This window comes from Cyprinus carpio, chromosome A20 (assembly GCF_018340385.1).
Source record: "Cyprinus carpio isolate SPL01 chromosome A20, ASM1834038v1, whole genome shotgun sequence".
Taxonomy (NCBI): domain Eukaryota; kingdom Metazoa; phylum Chordata; class Actinopteri; order Cypriniformes; family Cyprinidae; genus Cyprinus; species Cyprinus carpio.
The window spans coordinates 16642879-16667690 of NC_056591.1; the positions used below are offsets into that span (position 1 = coordinate 16642879).

Below are 24812 nucleotides of genomic sequence, written 5' to 3' on the forward strand. Positions count from 1 at the left end.
GTGGTGGGGACAGGTTTGAGTGGATCTGACCAGAGTGATTCCACATGTGCTGTGCAGAGTTCTGTAATGAGGAGGAGGATACCATCTCACAAACCCATCTGGAATCCATCAGATATGCCAGTTATTTTAACAGTAGCTCTGTCTGTGTAGTATTTTGTAATTGTACGCGTCTTACTGAACTGGCAACATGCATGGCAGAAAGCACAGCTGGGAGCTTGAGCCTGATTTGAGTTTTTTTGAAATATGGTACTTTTAATTAATTTATTTATTTTTACATAAAGGCCACAATAATGTTCATCATTTAGATCATTTATTAATATTTTTTATTGTTATACCCTTTCAAAAAAGTCAGTTCACTCAGTGGCCATATATGCAACACTTAAGGGCTCTAATTTTTTTTTTTTAAGTTTTTTTCAGACCTAACAATTTTGCTCCTATTTTTGTTTTTCAAAACTTACAACAGTGAACTATGAGAAATGTCTGATGTGTGAAATAAAGGTAAATAACATTTGAAAACAGTTTTTCTGTTGCATTTCATTTTAAATCAAGCTGTAATTTTGTCAGTTTTTTCATTTTTGTCTTTAAAACAGGACAGGGACCCAGCCCACGTTAGTTACTCACTGGGCTCCCATCATATTTCACGAATGCTATTGATCTCTTACCTCTCTCCCAGAACTGGGCTTGGACTCATTCTGTACACTCACTTCCTTTCTGTAATCTGTCTATAAATAGCTAGTCATTCAGTGGCATTAAGGATGTGAGGTATACAGGGAGCAATAAGCTAATTTGAGACACTTCCACGCTATATTGTCTGCATTCAGGGTTGACCCAGGACTGATGTGGGCTGGGCAGGTCAGGGTGGCCCAGTGCTGGATTTGGAGTAGGTCTATATTTACATCCTTCAAGCCCACACCCTAAACTCTCCAAACACTTGAAATTACACTCTGCTTTAAAATACGGAGAAGGAAGTGTGAGTTTGGTGCTGGTTAGTTTGAAAATGTGTAACGCTCACTCACTGTCTGCACTTCTCTGTGCATCCTTTCATTTGTCTTCGCACTTTTTTTTTTTTTTATCTTACAGGACAGTGAAATCCTTTGTGCAGAAACAAGGAGCGGCAGCCATAGGGTTAGACATGTCGCTGATCCTCTTGAGATCTCAGTCACACACACACACAGACACACACCAGCCTCTGAGAGTCTCATGTCAGCACTGATGCCAAGGCCAAATACATAGTTTGTGTACTCAGTAGTTCGAGGAACAGTTGGTTGGCCCCATCCCATCTATGAGATAAATGACACTGGACATATAAACTGTAATTCATTCTATTGTTGTTCCCATCTCTCACTTCTTATCTCATTGGGGCATTGGTTTAATATTTCTGAAATTATAGCAGGTGCCTGTTCTGCTCGACATGCATGTAGAGGAGTCATGAATCTGTTAGGTGTTCTTTTCTGTCAAAATCTGGCAACATTAAACAGTCTAATTAACAAGCAAAATAATATTGGCTCACACATTTGAATCGTATCAACTTCATGGAGTTTGTGTGACTTATTTTTTAACTATGAGTGTATAAACTTTTGTCTTTGGTACATAATTTTCCCAAGCAGCCTCATGGCAGAGTCATCAGTAGTAAAATCATAAACAAATGATCTCACAGTGGAATCCCTTGTTGCTTTGTGGGTAGTGATGGGATGAGATTTGGAGACTTCCCATGCTGCCGTTAGCCATTATGAGACCACAGGCACTCAGGACTGTGTGAGAGCTGGTGCCATCCAGCATGTGGCAGCACTTTTAGATTCCCCAATTCGTGTCTCTGCTTTAAACTTCGTACAACACTCTGTATTCAGCTCTCATGGGCATAACAAATAGCAATGCAACTCAAGAGATTTTTCTGGCTAAATATGGCTACACTGATGACATTACAATTCAGGATTTTGCATCCAAGCTGTAAATAAAAATGTATCTTCATCAAAGACTATTTAAATATACATATCCATGGGTACCTGTTTTTGAGTCTGGCCTTGGTCATTTCCCAGTCCTGTTCTGCCTCTCTCTCCCTGTAACTTCTTGTTGCTCCCCACCTGTCAAATAAAGACAAGACAGATAATAGAACAGATAACAGATAATATATTTATTCGAAGAAATATATTTATGAACTGTTCCATGAAGGATTCTTTGTGGAACCAAAAATAGTTCTTCCATTGCAAAACCCACTTTTGGAACCTTTATTTTTAAGAGTGTGTGGTCAAGTGTTTGATCTGGTGTGACCCAGAAACCCCAATAATTGATGAAACATAACCTTTCCTTATATTTTCCTGTATCCTGTTAATTCCTCTATCCCTGCAATTAGCTATAAAACCTTGAAGCTTTTTTGAGAGCCAAGTGTCCCCATGCATCTCTGCGAAGGAGCCTCTCCAAACGACCAGATTTTCTTTTGTTGGTTTGTTTGAGGCAAATTACATTATGAGCTCCATCAGCCTCTTCAGCCGTGTAGGATGCTAAAGTGGTGCTCGCCTAGCAACCGCAAGGCTCTTCAGATGATGCGGCATCTCCCTGGCAACCTGCCTGGCAGGGGTCACTGCGGTCAGGCTTCTGTGAACCCCCCAACTCCTATCCCAGTGCGAGGCGGGCCTTTTACATTGGGGTGAGTGTGTGTTTAGAGCGCGTGTGCCGTGGTGTGGAGGAGGTGTGTGTGTATGTGTGTGTTGGGAGCAGCAGAGTGGGGAAGCTTGAGTGTTTGTGGAGCTCAGGGAGGATAAACGGACACAGTCATGCCTGTCAAAGGAATCCGTTTCTGGGGCTACAGGAAAAGGAGAAACCCTTACTCAGGTACAGCCAGTGAGGGAATGAGAATGAGAGCTTGTGCTTGTTTTGTTTATTATGGCTCATAACTTAACTGAGTACTTAGGCTGTGTGTTAAAAGCAATTTACTTTTTTCAATTAAGTGTAGAGTGTTGTTTATTTGTATTAAAGTAAAAGTATCTGTCTATGTCTACATATTATTATATATATTATGCATTATAGTTGTATATATTGCAATTACATTGTTGTATATATTGCTTTTTGATCTTATTTTGCTCAAAATCGGCTTTGTTTTTTTATTTTTGCTAGGTAATTTTTTCAATCTTTTTTCTTTGTCATTATTATTGTTCCTTTTGAAGCCATTTTGTAATCTATTACAGTATATTACAATATGTTATTTAAAATATGTATACAGTTCTTCATGCTGCCCTGCAGAAGTGGATTTGTGCACCTCACCGAGTCGCTGACTCCTCCTCTTCTTTGTCCATGACTCCTCCCCTGACTCTTGATTGACAGCTGAGGCCTCACAGTGCATTTCTGTGAAGTACAGATTAGGTGCCACTGTTCTCTCTGGGGCAATACAAAATGACCAAAAAGGTTTAGCCTATCAGACCTTTGCTAACATTTGAAAAATAATTTCTGTTGTTTGTTTGAGCATGTTAGAGAGGCAGATGGGGAGATATGTTAGTGAAGTTTGTTTTCCTGACCTATACAAATCTTTTTTTAAACAACGGTTTGGCAGAATTGGCGGGCAGCTGTGGAGGGGTTTGAAGAGTCTTTTGTGTGGTAATTCAACTGCATTCCACATCTAGAGGTTTTACTCATTCATCCTTAAAACACACACACAGGATAGATACCCCTCCTCCAGCATTCCCTGTTTTCCTCACATACACATGCGTTCCGGCAGTGTTCATTATCAGGTATGCATGTCCAGCTGGGTCTCCAAAAAAGTGTCAAATTTAATTTGTTTTTAAATTTCTGTAGGAATAAATTGCACAGAAAAAAGGAACAGAATTGCCACAGTATAATCAGCTATAACTGACATGAAACTTTATTGTTATATTGATTTTATTATATGTTTTTTATTTTATTTTTATTTTAATTATTTTGCCAGTGTGAATAAAGCTATTCTGACTTCTGACTGATGTAATTTGGAGGGCTGCCACAGTTAAATAAAATGAAGACATAATTCTGGCAGACAAAATTAATAAGGGTATGCATTTTTTAAAGAGTTTATCAACTTTGACATAGTAGACGAATGTTGATAGCAGGTTAGAGCCTAAATGATTACATATTATGCATTTACTATCTAGACATAAGGAATTTTATGAGATAACGATGATCAGAAAGGTTGTAAATGGTTTTAAAAGGGCACTCATTAATTAGCATGAGAGAACAATATGTATGTTCAAATAACACAAGGAATACACATTGTTGTGTGTAGAATTAATTGATAATTCAGTTTTTTTTCTCAATTTCATTTACTTGGCTAACAAGACTCTTTTGTCTCTTCTCTCTCCCTCAATGTTGCTGTTCCTGACTCTGTGTGCATTTTCCCTGCTGCAGGTAAGTCATACAGTCTTTATTCATTATATTGAACATCAGAAGAATACAAAGCTTTCCATGAAATCAAACTCCATGAAATCAAAATTTAGTTAAGTTGACTTTTATGACTTTTAGTAGGATTTTAACTATCAAGTCGTGTTCATGAAGTACTGTAAATGAAATACTATTGGCTATGGGCTAGCCTATATTTCATGGAGTCTTAAAGGTGAAGGAATTTAGCATTTTATCACTTGCTCAAAAGTGAATGGCTGCCGTCAGAATGAGAGTCCAAAGAGCTGATAAAAACATTGCAATAATCCACACAACTCCAGTCCAATTAATGTTATGTGAAATAAAATGCTGCATGTTTAAGAAATAAATCCACTATTAAGGCATTTTAACTTTAAACTGTCACTTCTGGCCTAAATATGAGTCCAATAGTCCATAATAACACTTCCTGCACTCACCTTAACGGTTTTTCACTTCACAAGAGGTTAATTGAAGGACTGGAGTTGGGTCGATTACTTGTGGATTATTGTAATGTTCTTATCAGCTGTTTGGATTCTCATTCTGACGGCACCCATTCACTGCAGGGGATCCAAGTGACCTTGGATTGCCTGAGGGTGAGTAAATTTAACTGATGCTGATGAAGATTTGTGTGCCAAAGCAACACGAGAGAGAGATGGAGACTGATGCCAGTGATGTAATGAAAGTCTGGCTCTACTAACATATATCACATGACATGATCCATGATACACAGATCTGTGTAGGTGTAATACAGAAAAATAGCCCTTATTCTTAGACCTCACAAGTCACAGTGTGCACAATGAGACTAAGGCTGTCTGTACAGCCGGGGCAGTTGATTTACACCCTGGTGCTACACCCGGGAGCGGCGCAGAACAGAAGGATTGGAATGTTCAAGAAACAGGCTGTGGAAAGGGAGAATGTCCTCAGGGTTGGGGCAGTAATAGGGAAAAACGCTGTGTCTCTGATGGAACATGGTTCATCAATGTTTTGTGTGAGATAAATGTCAGAGTCTTTAAAGGATCTTGCAGTTGACTAGCCATTATTACTGGTGTTTAATCAGCCAATCTAATTATTATTCCCTGAGAGGAAATGTGAGGTTGGCTGTGAAATGATCCAGGTATGAGGTCATTATGAGAAAGTGAAGCTTGTGCCCCTGGGAATGTGTATATGTGTGAAAACCTTCAGGCTTGTTTCATTCTCTGTGTTTCGTCTCATGGGTTATTAACTCTCATATATTACTGGTCACATTATTACTCCTTTTTTTTTGCCCGAGGAGAGAGAAAACTATCCATCTCTGTCCATAGTTTCACTCTTACTCTCCTTTCTTCCACCTTTCTCATTTCTTTTTTGTCTATGTACACTACCATTCAAAAGCTTGGGGCTGGTAAGGTTTTTTAAATGTTTTTGCAAAAAGTCTCTTAACCTCAATAAAGGCTGCATTTCAAAACCAAATTACAATAAAAACAGTAATATTGCTTAGAGAACTTGAAAATAACTGATTTCTGTTTTATTTATAAAATTTATTTATACTGAAATGTAATATATTCCTGTGATGGAAAAGCAGAATTTTCAGCATCATTACGTCAGTCTTCAATGTCACATGACCCTTCAGAAATCATTCTAATATACAGATTTGGTGTTCAAGAAGTATTTCACATTATTATCAGTTGTGCTAATTAATTTTTTTAAGGAAACTGATGCATTTTTCAGGATTCTTTGTTGATTAGCAAGTTAAAAAGAACAGCATTTATTTGAAATAGACATATTTTGTTACATTATGATTTTTTTTACTGTCACTTTAGATCTTTTGAATTTAATGCACCCTTGCTAAATAAAAAAATAAAAAATTCTTACGGTCTCCAAAACATTAACTGTAGTGTAGTGTATATTAACTTGTTGAGTTTGCATTGTTGTGAGAAAGTCAATGAATCAAACAACTTTCCCAGCGGTCTGGCTCTCTCACACCTGCAGACAGATAAGGACCTGTTTGCCATGAAGCCATCTGTGTTCAAAATGTTTAAACGAGTGTTTAAAAGAGATATATCATTGAAAACTGGATTCCATTGCGAGGGAGGTATGACCAGGAATGTTGTCCTGGGCCTGGGAGAGAGGAGGCCCACTCATAAAGATCTTGTCCTATAAAAATTCTTTTAACCTATAATTTACATATAGTCTTAAATATACTGTAGGCAAAGACAAATAGCCTGATGAATTCTAATGGTTTGATAAGAGGGTGGGAAATAGTTAAAAACTATTTTTTTTGTTGTTGTTGCTGTGATTAACATTTATATGTGCACTTGTGAAATGAATCAGTGAAATGAAATGTTATGTAAGTGCAAAATAGGGCCTAGTTAAGTCCTTTATGATTCTGCTCCTTCTGTCACAACTCCTGTCTTTCTCTCTCTTGCTCTTTTTGGTTGACTCTGTCTCTGTGTATCTTATGAGTCTGTAAAATAAGATATAAGGTGATATGCTGAATGACTAGAAGACAACAAAGCTTTTTGTCTTTTCACTCTCATCATCTTGCTGTGCACTGCTTCTCAGTTTGGGTTTAGCAATTAAGTAATTTAGAATCTACTTACTATATGCATACCCTAGTGAAAAATACATTTACATATATGTGTACTTTTTTAATTCTATTGGTAGTTAAATAAATAATAATAATAATAATACAAATAAAACTGCAAATTTAGTAACATTTAGTTTGACAACATTTAGTTTGAGAGTGTCAGTGAAGGAAGAGGACAGAAAAAAACACATAAAACATGATTCACGCTTCTAGTACTATCAAAATGACAAGTACAGAGAGCGATTTGCTATGTGGAAATGATAATGTTTACCCTGCATTTGATTTGATGCAGACAGATATGCATGACTAACTTTGAGTTTTTAATAGAGGCATCATGAGCCAGAAGTTATTAGCTAATTTTTTGTAGCAATAATAAAGCCTAAACTGGTCTATCATGAGGCCTTTAATGAATCTCTTCACAATCTGACAGACTTGGGTCATTCTTACATCAGGGTCAAGGCCGCATCCCTCATTGAAATCCCAGCGGCCCTCTGTCATTGACGTTCGGCTGCCGTCTTCATCGGCGTGTGTTGGTTGTGTCTGACAGCTGGATGTGTCTGTGCGTGTTTGAGTTGTCGTGCTTCCCGCTGCAGAGGGCAGAGCGCCAGCCCTGTGTCGGGAACCCTATTGTCATGGTGACAGACGGCTCTCAGCCATGCGTCTGCCTGATCAGCATAACACAGGCTGACTTTCTCTCTGCCTCTCTCTTGACCCCTCTTTCTCTCACCTCCTCTTAAATCAGACAGTAATGGGCCCACGGAGAGTGAGAGCGTATGGTTCGCTGACAATGGAAGGTGGGAGAGAGTTGTAAGGATCTCCTGCTCTTCAGCTTGGTTTATTTAAACAGAAAGGAGACAGAGCTAGATTAGCTGGAGGCCACGGTCCCTCACACTTCAGCGGCTCTTACTCACACACTCTGCTTTTCTTTTCCTCTCTCCTTCAGTTAGATTAATCACCTCAGTCTCAGTGCTGAAGAAATTTTGACTTTTTGTTTTTTCTCTTTGTGTTTCATTCATATTCCACTCTTAAATTTGTACCATTCTACAAATATACCTTCACATATCTTAACACTAGCCTAAATCTTAACATTTTAATTGCAAAAAAAAAAAAAAAAATATATCTTTTTCCCCCATATTTCCTATATATTTACATAATAATGTATTTGATCATTGATTTTTAAATTAAATGTTACTATTTTTAAGACTATTTTAAAAAAGTAATAATGTATTCACATTTCTTAACAATAAATCTGCTATTTTAATTGCAACATTTAAATCCACTGAATTTGACACACCCCTCTTTCCAAAGCCCCGCCTTCAAAGATGCGTTAAAGCATGCATCGAAATCTGAGATGGAGGAGGCAAGCAGCCGTACTTCATCTCAGTGTTGTGGCTGTTGTTAACAGCAACAGTAGCAAATTGTGTTTTTGCACAGACTCTTAACTGACAACTACTACTTCTCTGTGAACATGCTAAATTATTGAAGATAATTGAAAAGGTTTTATTCACACGATAAACTACTGCTAAAAGTAAGAAATTAATACTTTTATGTAGCAAGGATGCATTAAATTAATCAAAGTGATAGTGAAGACATTTATAATGTTACAAAAGTTTTCTCTCCATCAAAGAATCCTGAAAAAAATATGGTTTCTTCAAACATATTAAGCAGCACAACAGTTTTCAGGATATTTTGTTTACTTGCTGCTAACTGACTGAGAAGTCTTGAATGTGTTTCAAGATTTGATGTCACCAAAGGACCGTTTAGCAGTAGTTAACAAAGCGAATCTGGCACTTCCCGCAATTAATCACCCTTGTTTTCAGGCTCCACACTGGTGGTTCTCCTCTCTGGAGAACCGTTGAGGTTTGTGGCGGGTTGCCAGGTTGGCTGTCAACAGATCAATGGGACGTGTGGAATCCATGCCAGTTTAATTCTCCTCCTGATTGTGACTCTTTTCTGAGAGGTTCCCCGAGGGCTCCAGGTCTCTTAGTATGCTAATCCGACAGCATTAGATAAGGCTAGCTTTCCTTTTTTGCCTTTCTGTTTAGCCATTGCAGAAACATTCAGACAAATGAGAGATTTTGTGGCCAACCTAAAGAAGTTAAGTAAAGAAGTAAAGAAAAGTCCTCACTCATGAAAAAGATTTTGCCTGCTTACACAACACAGTATTCTTTTTCCAGGAACTGGAAAACTCAATTATTTAGAAGAAACCACAAAGAAATAACATTTTTTTTATTATTATTAATTTATTCATGTATTTATTTATGTTCAAGTTCAACATATTATAATAATCAGCCTTACTGTGTTAGATTACACTAACAAAAGTATTTTTTTATTGCTCAGGTCAAGTAACAGTGCTTGAGAAAATTTTGTTTACTTGCTGCTAACTAAACTCTTGAATATGTTTCAAAGATTTGATGTCACAAAAAGACTGTTTTATATTCATATATTTATCAATCTATATAATTACATTATTAATTTTTAATTCATTATTTTAAAAAATTAAGTGCATATATTTCAAGAAAAAACATTTAGGAAACATATTTAGATCAAATAAGCAAAAATTTTTTTTATATATATAAATTATTTTCTTGTTAAATGTTTAAATTTTTTCGACCACTATTTGTCATAATATATTATCTTCATAATAACATTTATATCCATTCTTTGGTAAATGACCATGTAATCAGTGAGTCAGAACTGGATTTGATAATTTGTTTGAATTGAGGTTATATATTTAGGTCAGTTTTCACTACTGTTGGTGTTTGTGGAGCGGATCTGCTGTCCTGCTCTCATTCCAGTCCTGTGAGCTCACTGTGATGATCCTGCACTCTTCAGAGTAGAAAATGCCCTGGGTGATTCCAGCTACACACACACCTACATATACACACATGTCATACATCATAGTTATGGACACCTTCATTGGCATGTCTGTCTGCATTCCCATACAACAACATTTGGGTGAGACCTAAGTGACATTTCAGTGTGTGTGTGTGTGTGTGTGTGTGTGTTAGCATGAAAGGTAGGGAGAGAGAGACAGACTATTGATGTGTGCTGACTGGTTTCCTAGCATTATTGATGCTAATATTCATAAAAATCCATCTATATTGCATAATGATTGTAAAAAATAAATAATAAAAAAAGTGTTTTTTGCCCTCCAATGAGTTATTTCTACTTGAACCAACCCATAAAAATTAATTTGTTTGGTCAGATGAAGTCAAATTGATTCAGTCATTTTAAATAATATTCAGGTTTATTTAGACCAGTTAATTTAGATGTTAAGTTCATATTTAACAGTCAATATTTATGAATTTAACATGAGCTACATGTACTATTTTGGGTCACACACTTTGTGGCTTGTCCTTTTAAATCTTGTTAAACAGCATGCTTTTAAAACTTTGCATAAAGCATGCAAACATGGCAACAATAGTTACAACATACTTCCATTTAAAACACACCTACACACACACACAGACCAGCTGTCAGTGTGACTAATATTGTGGATCAGGGTGGAGCAGATGACTTCTGCTAATGAGTAGTATATAGCTATACTGTGTGTGATTGATGTTGTAATACATTAGTGGCGTATAAGCAGTTGCTGGAAACTGAACAACCAAAAAGCAGAAAATCACACACTCAAAGGCCCGGCATTGAGTGCTGATATCTTGAATGGTATTTGGGGTTTCTTTGACCTTTATATGCGTAACATACAGGGGATATGTGAAGGGTCACATATGACCATTCTCACAGTAGCCTACAGCTTCCTCTTTTTCCAGGATGGCAAGATAAAAGGAGGAACAAGGAGCCGGGCAGCACTTCTGGACAGATTACACTTCTCTTTTTCCTTTCCTTCCTTTCATTCTCTCCCTCCCTTTAGCAGTGCATCCCACCAGTGACAAACATAAGCAAAACCACTCTGTTGTGACATGACACACACTTACAGGAAGAGGAAAGGGCTGACGACAGCATGACCCGAAGAACAGATGGAATCTAGACATCACCCCCATGTCACATCCCTCCGTCAGACATTTACATTGCCATCTAAATCAAGACATGCCCTAGACATACATTGTCATTTATTTATAATTTTCTTCCTAGTTTTAAATTCATAAATATATTAAACACTATAGAATTACCTAATTATTAATCTGTAACCCTACATTTCACTACCAATTCAGAATTTTTTTTTTTTATATATATTATATATATATATATATATATATATATATATATATATATATATAAAGAAATTATTACTTTTATTCAGCAAGGATGCATTAAACTGATAGATATTGAGAGTAAAAAAAAAAATTTTTACAAAAAAAGTCAAATAAATGCTGTTCCCTATTCCTCAAAGAATTGTGAAACGATTTCCAAAAAATATTAAGCAACACAACCATTTTCAGCATTGATAAGAAATGTTTCTTGAACACCAGATCGGCATATTATATTAGATTAGATTTATAAAGTGTGATACTGAAGACTGGAGTAATTGCTGCTGAATATTCAGCTTTGGCATCACAGTAATAAATAACATTTTAAAATTTATAAAATTTGGAAACATCTATTTAAAATTGAAATATATCTTACAATATTACTGTTTTACTGTGTTTTTGATCAAATAAATGCAGCCTTGGTGATCTTAAGAGACTCTATAATTTTTAAAAAAGAATACAAAATCTTTTGTAGTCTATTTTATGTACATTGTTGTTTTTTAAATGTCTCTAAAGAGAGGTTTTGCTAAGAAATTATATACATTAGAGTCTTGACACTCTTCCATGATACTCATTCTTTTATGCATTTTCTTTATAGCTTTAAATGCCTAAATTGGCTTGAAAAGTCTAACTGGACATAAATCTTGGAGGTCAACGTCATGCATGATTATATGATTAGTTGCATTTTACCCCTGCTGTCCACAACTCATTTCTGCGTGTGACCCTCCATTTGAGAACTACTCATTTATACTATGTAGCAATGTCTTTATTTTTGTCAGTTAGTTTCACTCTTTCCTGTGCTTTAGCTAGCATGTCCTCTAGGTTGCTTTATTGTGAGTCAATGTGAGTGTGTGTGCACAAGGCCTGTGTTGTGTGTGTCTGCGTGCATTAGTCATTAGGGAGTTTAAGCTCCCTGATAAAGACTTTCGTGTTTTAGAGCTGACTCTATCAGGCCATCTGACTGGTTTTAGATGGCTTTTGTTTCTATTCACTGAAACGTCAACATCCTCCACCCCACATTGAGCATGCAGGGGTCAGTGTTCAGGGGTGAGGGGTCAACACCTGCCTACATTTGTGCTATAACATGTTTGGGCTGGTTGTAATAGGTTTTACTAGGATTCTTTTGGAAAGAATGCATTAGCATTTTTAGTTAGATTGGGGTTTAAATAACTGGCTAAGTAAATTCTTATGATATTATATTACAATTATCAATATTATTTATGTAAAGGTTTGATGCTTTTGCTAATGCACATGAAAAACATGAATTTGATAATGCATATTTCATCTCATGCAGCAGCCAGCAGAGTCTTTTCATGCTTAATTTAATCTGTAGTTTAGAGGAAAGAGCTGTGTCCTTTTGGCCCCGTTTCTACATTTTACATGCAGCTTTTTAAACATTGTACCGCCCCCTAGTGGTCGTTGTCCAAACATACAGGCCCATTAGTGTCATGACTAAATGAAAAAGTGTGAAGTGAGCTGTGGCAGAGTATAGTGTGACCCATACTTATGCTCTGAATTAGAAAAAAAAATTGAAAATCGTCAAGCTGAGGTAGATTTTCAGCTCAAATTATCAATGGTAAAAGGTCTTTGCAGGTTATAGGTTTGAACATCACAAGAGATAATTCATGAACTCAGTAAAGTGGCATTAAAAACTATACTATTATATTTCTTGCTTTTTGTTATATCCAGGTAGATGTACTTAGAGAAAGCAGTGGAGAAGCAGAGCTTGTGCTCAGCAGACACTGAGCTCTGTTACCAGGAAACTTCCTCCTGGGGGCCCTGACACCCTCTCAGGAGAGACACGGCTCTCATCCCAGTCGTGATACTTCCTCCCCGTTATCAACTAGCTGAAAGAGTTTTCAGAGCTGAGGACAGAGAATGCTGTCTGACTTAAAAGAGATAGTTCACTAAAAGATTCTGTCATCATTTAATCACCGTCATGTTGTTCAAGCCTCAAGCCTGTATAATTTTCTTTCTTCTGTGAAACATAAAAGTAAATATTTAATATAATATAAAATATTTCTTGTTGTTGTCTGTCCATGCAATTGAAGTCATCGGTCATTCAAAACTGTTTGGTTACCTTAGAAGAAAGTCATACAGTTTTGTACATAAGGGTCTAGGTTAAAATAGTAAATTATGACAATTTTTTTTTTTTTTGGTGAACTATACCTTTAATGACAATAACATTTGTCTAAGTATACCACTGCTTTCCACACTGACCAAAGTCTTAGGACAGAGTGACTCAGAAACAATAAAAGCAAACTTTTTTGGGTGTTTTATGGTTTTTGGTTTCTTAACACACACGCACAGAGACATGCTTGGAAAAACACACACTCGTGGACACACATCCTGCAGAGCACCTGCATGCCAGCCTCTGTGATTGTGGGCGTTCTATAAACCCATTTTCCTCATAAACAAAGTGGCATGTTTTAGTCTGAGAAGGGATGTTAACGGTGGCTCTACACTATGAATAATAACATTGAAAATAAAGTTTATTGAAAACTTACAGACCACACTTGTGTGTCACACTAACGTTTAAAAGGTCAGAAGTCTCTTACATTCTCTTTTATAACTGAAATACATGCACAACCTAGCTTATTACGAGTGACACAATATGCTGTAAAGTATCATGTGTCATCAAAAATATTTCACAAGCTGAAACAGTTGCTATTAAGTAAGAAAACACTCAAGTCTAATTAAGTCAGAAGTGTGGACACAGTCAACTGAATTTATGCTTCTGTTTTGTTTATTTGACTTTATTCTTTTACTATCATTCTGAAATGTAAAAAATCTTTAGGTGTGCCCAAGGTTAGATTGAGTGCACATGACAATAGAATAGAATGTTGGAATACATTTTAGTGTCTTGTTTATGATCAGTAGTAAAGTGTACTGATCAATTGGATCATGTTAGGCAGAGCAGGCCTGGAGTGTGTGTGTTTGATTTCACAGCTGGAGAGCAGTTGTGTGCAGAGACAGAGCAGGTTTACACGAAAGATGATAGATCAGAGTTCCTTCGTTCATTCCTGTGAAGCATACCAGAGAGAGGAATGTGTTGAGGAGGTCATCATGGGTCAACAATTATTTGCGGGACCTTGTTCTGGAGGTGATGGCCAGCCTCTCAGGTTCATGGGAGCCGAAGGTCAGAGGTCACCCGGAGGGTTCTGTTAGTTATTGGTCAACTCATGATCTCTCTGTGAATAGGAACAGAGAAAGAAGTGATGAGAGCACTGATAACTCTACTTATCTTTAACGGCTTCTTCCTGTTCTCCTCTCCTTCTTTCCTTCATTGTATCCATCTTTCCAGCATAAACACAATTCAGTGGTCAGAACATATTGAATTGAACAAACATTTTGTAAGATTCTCCCACATACGCAAATGCACCCACAAATACACATACACGCAGAGATTTTATATACAGGGTCCTATGATTTCTGCAATGCGGAAAACACGGACGGAATCACAGAATCCAGTCATAAAAAAGGAATTTACAGTTTAATGTGGAATATCACGGAATTTGTCAAATTTTGAATGAATTAATCAAAAGTAGGTCATTAGACTTAAATTAAATTACGATATAGACTAATATCTGTAAATATTAAGCCGGAAAAGTCAATTTAAATATGAATCCTACATGTTCTGCGTGTCTCTGTTAATGAATTGCACAGAAGCGCAGTTTCGTTTATTACACACATATGGAAGCGCGCGTGACGCTCGCGGTGATTTCAGCGTCTGCTGTCTCACTAAATGAGGACGTAAACACATGAACAACATCTCCAGAACTGCTCTGAGAGAGCTTTCATGAGCTTCTGACCATTTGATTTGAGTAAAACTAGTGTCATATCACATACACAGAACTGTAAAGGTATTCAGGGCAACCCGTCAAAATAAAAGTCTGGTTTAATTTAAAGACAAGTATTTGCCAGAAATGTATTACTATTGTTCAGCAGAATGAACATAGCCTACTACTACTACTACTAAAAAGAAACAAAAATTATTATTTAAGGAATAATCACACAACATTTCTTCCATGTTTTAATTTTAATAGTAAATCCCCTTTGTTTACCAAAAAATAAAGCTTGCTTAATCTTTAATAATTAAAAGATAAATTAAATTAATGTTTTATGCCTTCATTTTATAACCAGAAAAATGTAAATACACAACAGAAGAGGGGTAAAAAAATGCATAAGGCTATCAAATTTAATAAATTAAGATGTTATTATGCATTTAAATAATTAGACATGCTAAAACACAGAATAAGGTAACAATAAATCATATGGTGAAGAAAAAATAAAACATTTCATAGGGTCCTTAACATGTAATTTTTGTTAAACTTTTAATAAATTGATGTGAAAATGTATAAGTTTCATGATTTTAATTAATTACACATGCTTTTTGATTAATACAATTTAATTTAACCATTAAAAAGGAGTCAAGACAAATTAAAACGGAAAGAAACAGAATCCAGAAAAATTAAAACAGAAAAAACTGAATTTGGAAAAAAAATAAAACAGAATTTGGGAAAAAAAAATAAAACAGATTTCATAGGGCCCTATATATAGTCGTAAAGACAAACACTTCATGCTCACGGGAACAAATAAACCCAGCTCATAAAAATGTGGGGACAGAGCACAATAAAATCCTTTCCTTGGCATCTTGGTAATCGCTTACAATGATCTTACAATTAAAATGGTTCCTCGGCGCCCTGCCAACTTCGTGGCTTCTGAATATCTCCAAGCAATACGTGGAGGAAAAGTGTTGTTTGCTAACTGAATGAACGTAAATGTGAGAAACGCATTCTAAATTATAGTGTTTCATTTTTTGAACTGTATTTTTTATATTTTTATTCTTTATTTATATTTCTCTTTCATTATGTCTTTTACATTGTAAAAAAAAGCTTAGCTTTGCCATCACAGTAATAAATTACATTTTTGAATATAATAGGTGAGACTAGCAGAACCGGTGAGATAACTGGTGAGACTAGCAGAACCTTATTATCCTAATAAGCTGTAGTTTGCAATAACTCAGAACACTTCAATTAAGCAAGATTTAGTTTTTTTTTTGCTTTGTTGTGTCAGTAGTTTACCTGAAAGAAAAACTGAATTGGAAAATTGAGTTTGCTTATGTATAAGCATTTATATTTGTATCTTTGCATAGTGTACACTTAATTAATTAATTTTAAGCATTTGCCCTCTTTGTATAATGCTATTCAATCAGATTGCTGCTTTATTTTTGCGGTACATAACATAATTAGCTGGTTTTGTTTATACAGAAGCTGTTGGTCTTTATTCCAGATTGATTGTATGTTTTATCTCAGCAGTTGTGCGCTTGGCCCTGGTGAATTATTAATGGCGGTGAAAGCGTGGAGGGCCGCTGATTGCAGTGCTGAGGATAAAGGTTGGATCGTCTAGCTGTGTGTTTTATGAGAGAAGGTCTGTTTATTATTACATCTGGCTGTGTGGATATATGGAGGTTTTCTAGGACAATTGGCGCACTGTCTCACAGGCTGCTGCGGGGGTGAAAGTCTAATCATTAATTACACACACTGTATATTTACGGCCTGTATTTGTTTGCTATTCCCCATGTGAAAGTCAAACAACCTGATTGATCTTCCTGTGTAGCCGTGTGTTGAAGTTGGATGGACCCGGGTCATTCTGTCGTAAATAGAAGGAAGTCTATTTGGGATTTTCACTGTAGTTAGACAGATAAATTTACCCAAACCACAGAACTGCTTTACATGTTCACATACACTCGTGCATTCAGATTATGGTACTAAGAAAATACAAAAGACAGCGAACAAAAAATACCATGGTATTTATATTTTTAGATATGTGCCATGCTAATTCCGTGAAATTATTTAAGTACCTGCAGATCTCTAAAGCCCTCATTTCCTTTGCCTGCGGACAGTGTTAATGTCTGTGTGTTGGCCGACACAAAACACCTCTTTTGCTTTTATCCCACTGTTTTCTTCCTTCACTGCTGGCATATTTTGTGCGTGGTTTGCTGGATATTCTGGTCTGGGCTGGTCTAGCAGGTTGATCCGCTGGTCCTCAATATTGTGTACGGGTCAAAGCAAATGGAGGTGTTGGTCAGGAAGTCTTTAGCCTGTAAGGACTTCTTTTGCAGGGTTGAATTTGTTGTTTTTAAAGTTTAGCTCCTTAATTGAAGAGACCCCTAAATATGATGATCATCTTGTGAGGGGACAACAGTCTTAAAAAATAAATATAAATAAAATCTGAATTAAAAATTAATATTTTCACGTATAAAAAATGTGTAAAAATAAATGAGTTATTATAAAGAAAAACATGCAGCTAATATATATATATATATATATATATATATATATATATATATATATATATACACATGTATATACTTTATATAATTGAAATAAAAATAATTTGTATTCATTTTAATTTATTTCTATTATATTTTTTAAATGTGTTATGTTTTTGTACAGCATGTGTTTATACAGTAAATAAGGATGCTCTATATTTGCCATAATTTGTGTATGAAATATTAAGGATAATTTGAACATATGTATATTTCAAAGAAAAATCTGCTAAGACAGAACCAAAGCACGCACTTTGACGGCAAAAACCGTTCTAAATTTGGTGCTTGACTAAAGTCAAATGTAATGTGTGTGGTATTATGTTATATTGCACTGTTTAAAATTTAACAATTGGTTCAGTTTCCAAGGAAACGTTACCATGTGTGAAGTCCATTATTAAATTGTTTTGTATTTTTGGAGCCTATGGTGTGCCAACTTTTGTTTGTTTGTTTTTTAAAGAAAGATCAGCTAAAACAAAATCTGTTTTTCCTTACTGGTAAGATATATTTTGTAAAAAAAAAAAAAATGTTTTCTTTGTACCCCGGTTTGAAGGCTCTGTCTTAGAGAATAGTAAGAGAAGGAGGGAGGGAAACCCAGAGAAGGAAGAGGAGTGAAAAGTCCAGTCGCCCTTCTGTGGTTGCTGTGCGACTGGAGGGGAGGGGCAAAGATCAGAGGGAGAGATCAGAGAGGAGTAAGGGAGTGGTTGGGGCTGGTTTAGGTCATATTTCACCAGCACTCTAGTTGTTTGTTATACTAAACTTTCAATCCCACAGTCAGTGTATATGGGTGCTGTATATGGACAACTGTAGCCAAGAGATCAGGGGAACGCCTGCTCTGGCACTCTGCAGGACTGACTTTGATTGTGTTGAAGTCCCAGGTGAGTGACAAACACCCTTGTGTAGTCAGTGTCAGTAATCAGGAAGAGTATCCGGTGGTGGCTGTACACAGTGACTGGAGATAACACGGTCCAGGGCGACAGAAGCACCTGATCCTGTTACCGGCTAATGAAAAGGAAAAGGACGTTTGAGCTCATCCATCTTCATTTATCAAACTTACTCTGGTGATGTCTTTCCAGGTGTGTTTAGACCAGTGTCACATGGATGTCGTAAGATAATCACTGGTCTTTATAATAGCATTTAAAAGTACTAAAACTCAATGTTAAACCTTCTTGAGCCTAATTTTCTTCAGCTGCAACTTCAGGTTTAAAGTTGTTCACCAAAAAACTGGTGTGGCTTTTAAACTGCACCGTGTCTCCGGGTGGACGTCGGGGGAAGACCGGCGATTTTCCAGCCTGCTGCTTGAGTTAATTACTGCTTGTGGTCTGCAGTACTCGTGTTGGGCTTTCCAGGACTCACAGTGGAGGTTTTTTTTGTCATCCAGGTTGCAAAGACACCTATGGATATGAACCAGTGAATTTCATTTTGTGGGACATTAATTGGAGATCAGACATTCTTTTATTTTGCTGGAGCTTCATGGATTTAAAACCCAATCACTTCATGATATTTAAGCATAAACCGTGTGATGTAGTTCTGTTTTTGATCCCAGACTCTTGAGGAACAGTGTGCTGTGGCTTAACTCTTGTACCTTTAAGTGACCTCGATCGTATCCCCTGCTTTTAAAGAGGGTATGATGAGGGACAAGCGTTCTGGGTCTTTTGGGAGAGACAGAGAGAAGCCAGAAAAGGCCACCCCGATCTCCCGCACTCTCAGCTGGCTAAGCGTGTCCTCGCTGTCACAGCAGACCCGTAAACTGTTCCGCAGCCAGAACAGCCTCCATAGACACTCCAACACTCCACATGGAGTGGATGAAGATGATGATGACTGGGTGTATGAGCCCCAGCACTATATAGGTGAGGATACACAGTGTGTGTGTGAGCATGTGTAATTTGTGGTCAGAGATCTGAAAGGCTCCTGAGGTCTCCTCTCTAATGTAATGGAAAATTTGTGTAATAAGGTACACTGGTGTTCAATATTTTAGGGTTGGTAAGATTTTTTTTTTTAATGGTTTTGAAGCTTTATATGCTCTCCATGGCTACATTTATTAGATTCAAAATACAGCAAAAAGTCATACTGTGAAATATTATTACAATTTATCATTACCATTTTTATTGTAAAATATTTTAAAATGTAATTTATTCCTGTGATGCCAAAGCTGAATTTTCAGCAGCCATTACTCCAGTCTTCAGTGTCACATGATCTTTCAGAAATCATTCTAATATGTTGATTTGGTGCTCAAGAAACTTTACTTAATGTTGTCAATGTAGAAAACAGTTGTGCTGCGTTTTACAGGATCTGACCAGGAAAGTTTAAAAAAAGACAGGACTGATTTAAAACTTAATTTTGTAGTAATGTAAAACTGTCTTTACTTTCACTTTGATCAGTGTAATTCAGACTTGCAGAATAAAAGTAATAATTAAACAAAAAAAATCATACCAACCCCAACCTTTGATCAGAAATGTTTAAGGAAAGTGTATATTTTAAAATGACTTTAGATACCTTTTAATCACCTTTTTGTGGTCCATATAAATCCTACAGTATGACAAATGTTTAATCCGTTTAAATGTTTTATTCAATTTTAAAAATGTAGTCTCAACATTAATATGACATCATAAAAACTGCATACGTAATAATTATAAAGTAAGTAGGAAAATTCTGTTATTTACAAATTCCAAACACGTTAGAGCATGTCAGTTTCATTTGAAATTACTCAATGGAATTGTTATGTTACAGTAAAATATGTTGAGCAGAAAATGTTGCAATGAGATATTGGGAAAGAAATGTTAATTTATTTTTATGTATATAAAAATAATATATATATATATATATATATATATATATATATATATATATATATATATACAATATTTATACAAGTAAATTTATTAATTATTTTGATAGACACTTATGCACAGTATACACTTACTGTCCTTTTTAGAAATAAACTTCCTGTAAAGCTTAAAAGTTTCCTTTAAATGTTATCATACCACTTTATGTATTAGTTGTATATAGTAAACTGGTGATCAAATTGCTCCATGATATGTCTGGTTTAACAGCCTAGTAGATTCCTCTATTGTCTTTGGATTTATTGCTCTTGCAGGAAGTGAAATAGTAAGTTGTTTACAAGGAGGGAGAAATTAGGTCACTGTGTTTTTTATTGCAGGTTTGTCTTTGTTTGAGCCATTAACACGTCTATCTTATCGACAGGTTAAGTGAGGCCTGTAGGGCTGGAGTACAAAAGTTCACCAGAGGGCTTTGAGTTAGGAAATGGGAAGAGAGTGCTAGAAAAATGGTTAGAGCAACTTTAGATGAGTCTGCGTAAATGGGTGATGTCACTGACTGGTGGCGATATGGGTGTGAGAGCCCATGCCAAGTGTGTGTGTGCAGGCACAAGGGCAAAGATGCCCTCATTGTGCCTGATGTGGTCAATCCGTCAGACACAGCTGTTCAGCCCTGAGACTGAATGTCTTTAGGCGCTTTCATTTAATGGACCGAATAACCTTTTATTTTTACCTTCTAACTTAAAATAATGTCTGCATAAATATGAGTTGAGGTAAGTGAGTAGAATTACTTGTTGGGTTCAGGGGTTATTAGCTAAGAATTGTAAGTGGTTTTAATGTACTTTATGTTAAAAGAAGATGTTTGTAAGAAAACAAATGTGTATCAATGAAATCTTTCAGGTTTGAATTTTTCTAGGGTGAGACTAAAACCGATTACCAACAGCTGATCACATCAGTCAGTCTCATGCATATCTCTTTGTGTTGGTCTAAATGTCTAGTGGCACATAGTTTGCTTTGCAAATCAAATGGCAAATCTGCCACTCCTGCACGAAAGCAGAAACTCCACCCTGGTATCTCTGTAGACTTTTGTTTATTGGTTGGCCTGTTTGAGTGTGTGTGTGTGTGTGCGCGCAAGTATGCGGTTTTGGAGTGCAGCTGTAACTCTATGCTGGTTCTAATGAGATATTCTATCAGGGTAGAGTAAAGTTACTGTAGGGGTGATCCCAGCGCTGGACTTGGTAGAGTAAGATTAGTCTTTCCTCAGCTGTCAATGCTGACTCTGTTGACTCCCACGCTCTATTTGGCATGACTTTTGACAATCAGATGTTTTGTAGAACAGATTTGCCTATTCATGTCTCTTCTAGCATGAGTGCATTTCCAGCGTAGTGATGCTTTATTAATGGCAACATGGGTTTACATAGTTTGTGACCTGTACAAATACCTGGTACATGTTATTTTCATAGCAGTGCATTTGTGAAGAGTTCTGAATTGTTTTCTGTAAAGTCATAAACCAGATTTTATCTATCAAATGACAGTCCTTTTTTTAACAATTGCGCAATTGGCATGATATGGCAAGCCCCAGGTAAGAAAAATATGTTCTTATGACATTTTGCTAACATTCCCATTAAATTATGGAACTGTTATTTCTGAATGTTGACTAAACATTCATTTTTTAAATTGTTTTAAAAATCATTAAACGTTAAGGGAACTTTCCATCATTTACCATTTTTATCATTATGGGAATGTTACTTTTGAATGTTCTTTGAACATTCTGAAACAAGTAGTAACATTTAAAATTTTTATGTTTTTGTTTATTTTGTATGTTTTTTGTGTGTGCATTTTTTATGATGTCAAATTAATGTAAATACTACATTTGTCATTTGAAAAATGAAACTGTTCTTTTTTTTCTTTCTTTTTTTTGTCACACTGCACAATTTAAATGAACTGCAAAACAGATGAGATGGTCCTCACTGGAGAATACAAGATCCACCTTCCATATCCCTAAACCTACCCATCTCCGCCCCAAACCTACCCATCTCCACCCCTAAACCTACCATCTCCACCCCAGAACACTAAACCTACCCATCTCCGCCCCTAAACCTACCCATCTCCACCCCCTGATTCCTAAACCTACCCATCTCCACCCCTAAACCTACCATCTCCACCCCCTGATCCCTAAACCTACCCATCTCCACCCCCTGATCCCTAAACCTACCCATCTCCACCCCTAAACCTACCATCTCACCCCCTAATCCCTAAACCTACCCATCTCCACCCCTAAACCTACCATCTCCACCGCCTGATCCCTAAACCTACCCATCTCTGCCCCTAAACCTACCATCTCCACCCCCTGATCCCTAAACCTACCCATCTCTAGGGCCCTATGAAATCCGTTTTATTTTTTCCTAAATTCCATTTAATTTTTTTCCAAATTCAGTTTTTTTCCATTTTAATTTTTCTGGATTCTGTTTTTTTTTTCTCTTTAAATTTTTCTAGACTCCTTTTTAATAGTTAAATTAAAGTTTATTAATCAAAAAATCATCTTATTAATTAAAACCATGAAACGTATACATTTTCACATCAATTTAATAAAAGTTTAACAAAAATTACATTTTTAGGGCCCTATGAGATGTTTTATTTTTTTCTCACCATATTTTTTATTGTTAAATTCTGTGTTTTAGCATGTCTAATTATTTGAATGCATAAAACAACTTAATTTATTCTTTTTATTATTATTATTATTATTATTATTATTATTATTATTATTTTTATTATTATTATTGTTATTATTATTTTATTATTATTGTTATTTTTTTTTTTTATTTTGTAATTATTTGTTTTTTGTTTTTTTTTTTTTTTTTGTTTATTGAATGAATAAATAATTAATTTCATTTATCTTTTAATTATTGAAAATTAAGCTTACTTTATTTTTTGGCAAATAAAGGGGATTTACTATTAAAATTAAAACATGGAAGAAATGTTGTCTGATTGTTCCTTAAAACAATGTTTGTTTCATAGCCTATTTTAGTAGTAGTCGATTCTTAGTAGATGTACATTCTACTGAAAAATAGACTTCAAATCAAACCAGACTTTTATTTTGAAGGGTTGCTGCGAATACCTTTACAGTTCTGTGTATGTGATATGACACTAGTTTTATTCAAATCAAACGGTCAAATGTTCATGAAGGGACTCTCAGAGCAGTTCTGGAGATGTTGTCCATGTATTTACGTCCACATTTAGTGAGACAGCAGATGCTGAAATCACCGCGAGTGTCATGCACGCTTCAGTTTATGTGTAGTAAATGGAACCGCGCGCCTGTGCCATTCATTGAAAGAGATGCGCAGAACATGCAGGATTCATATTTAAATAGACCTTTGTGGCTTAATAGTTACAGATATTAGTCCATATCGTGATTTGATTTAAGTGTAATGACCTACTTTTGATTAATTCATTCAAAATTTGACAAATTCTGTGTCATTCCGCGTTAAACTGTGAATTCCGTTTTTATGACTGGATTCCGCGATTCCGTACACATTTTCCGTATCACGGAAATCATAGGGCCCTATATCTCCGCCCCTAAACCTACCCATCTCCGCCCCTAAACCTACCCATCTCCATCCCCTGATCCCTAAACCTACTAACCAACTATGATGACCATTGTTTCCAAAAAGATACTTTTTATACCTTATAAATTATATTATATTTTTTTAAATTTACTGATAAAGAGATTTCATTCAGCCTCTTTCTGTTTTAATATCATAACTCATGCTATATGTATTCAGACACGCATTCATGGCCAATGCTTTTCCCGAGGCATAGCAGGAAAAACTCTGCTTTTCCAAAACAGGAAATTTCTCCAAAAGCACCTAAATTTCAAGTCTATGTTAAAATCTTGATGTTAACAAGCATACAAGCTTCTAAATTTAAAACATATATTTATTCTTTTGGCACCTACGCGCTGGTACATGCAAGCCTAATTAAACTGCCCTAACTGCTGCTCCTGCACTCTTTATTTAAATGCATCCTATAATTTTGGGCTGTCAGGCCCTTGTTGTAGACCCATAATTTCGGAGTGTGGGTTGCCCAGCGACAGGATGTTTTTGCCGGTTGCTATGGCAATGAATTGACTGATTGTGTGGCTGTCCTGATTCTCCCTGGGACAGGCTCACATGCCTGCTGAAGAGAAATGTCTGTCCCGAAGACTGCCTTGGGTCAAAAATCTGTACTTTTGATGCTTGTGGATTAATTGATGAGTTGATTTTGTTAAAATAGTTGAGGTCATCTGGGTTGGGTTGTTTGCTAATATTGCTCTTATTAATGCAAAAACCAGCATCATAAATCAGTGGCAAAGCCATCTCTGTTTCACGTGTACTTTGTCCCCGTTTTTTTTTTTTTTTTTTTTTTTTGAATGCAAGCAATGAGTCTTTTCTCTTCATAAATGAGCTTGATTCATTTAGATTCTGAATACTCTACATTACACAGTTTGCCCAGTTTCAAATTTTGGATAGCCTTCCATCAGATATTTTTTTTTTTAATGAATCAAAGCATGTAGA

General features: G+C 36.0%; 1 protein-coding gene across 3 annotated transcripts in view; it reads left to right on the top strand.

The window, feature by feature from the left end:
- Nucleotides 1–1512: 1512 nt before the first annotated feature.
- The window catches only part of LOC109112655 (NHS-like protein 1), a 71449-nt gene continuing 48149 nt past the window's right edge, over nt 1513–24812 (top strand). The window contains exon 1 of one of the 3 annotated variants that reach the window (XM_042777856.1): nt 1513–2829. In XM_042777856.1, the coding sequence (XP_042633790.1) occupies nt 2772–2829 (58 nt within the window). In that variant the 5' untranslated portion in view covers nt 1513–2771. Of the gene's footprint in view, nt 2830–18199; nt 19333–24812 lie in introns of those variants that run through there. The other 2 variants (XM_042777853.1, XM_042777860.1) reach the window with 2 other exon arrangements.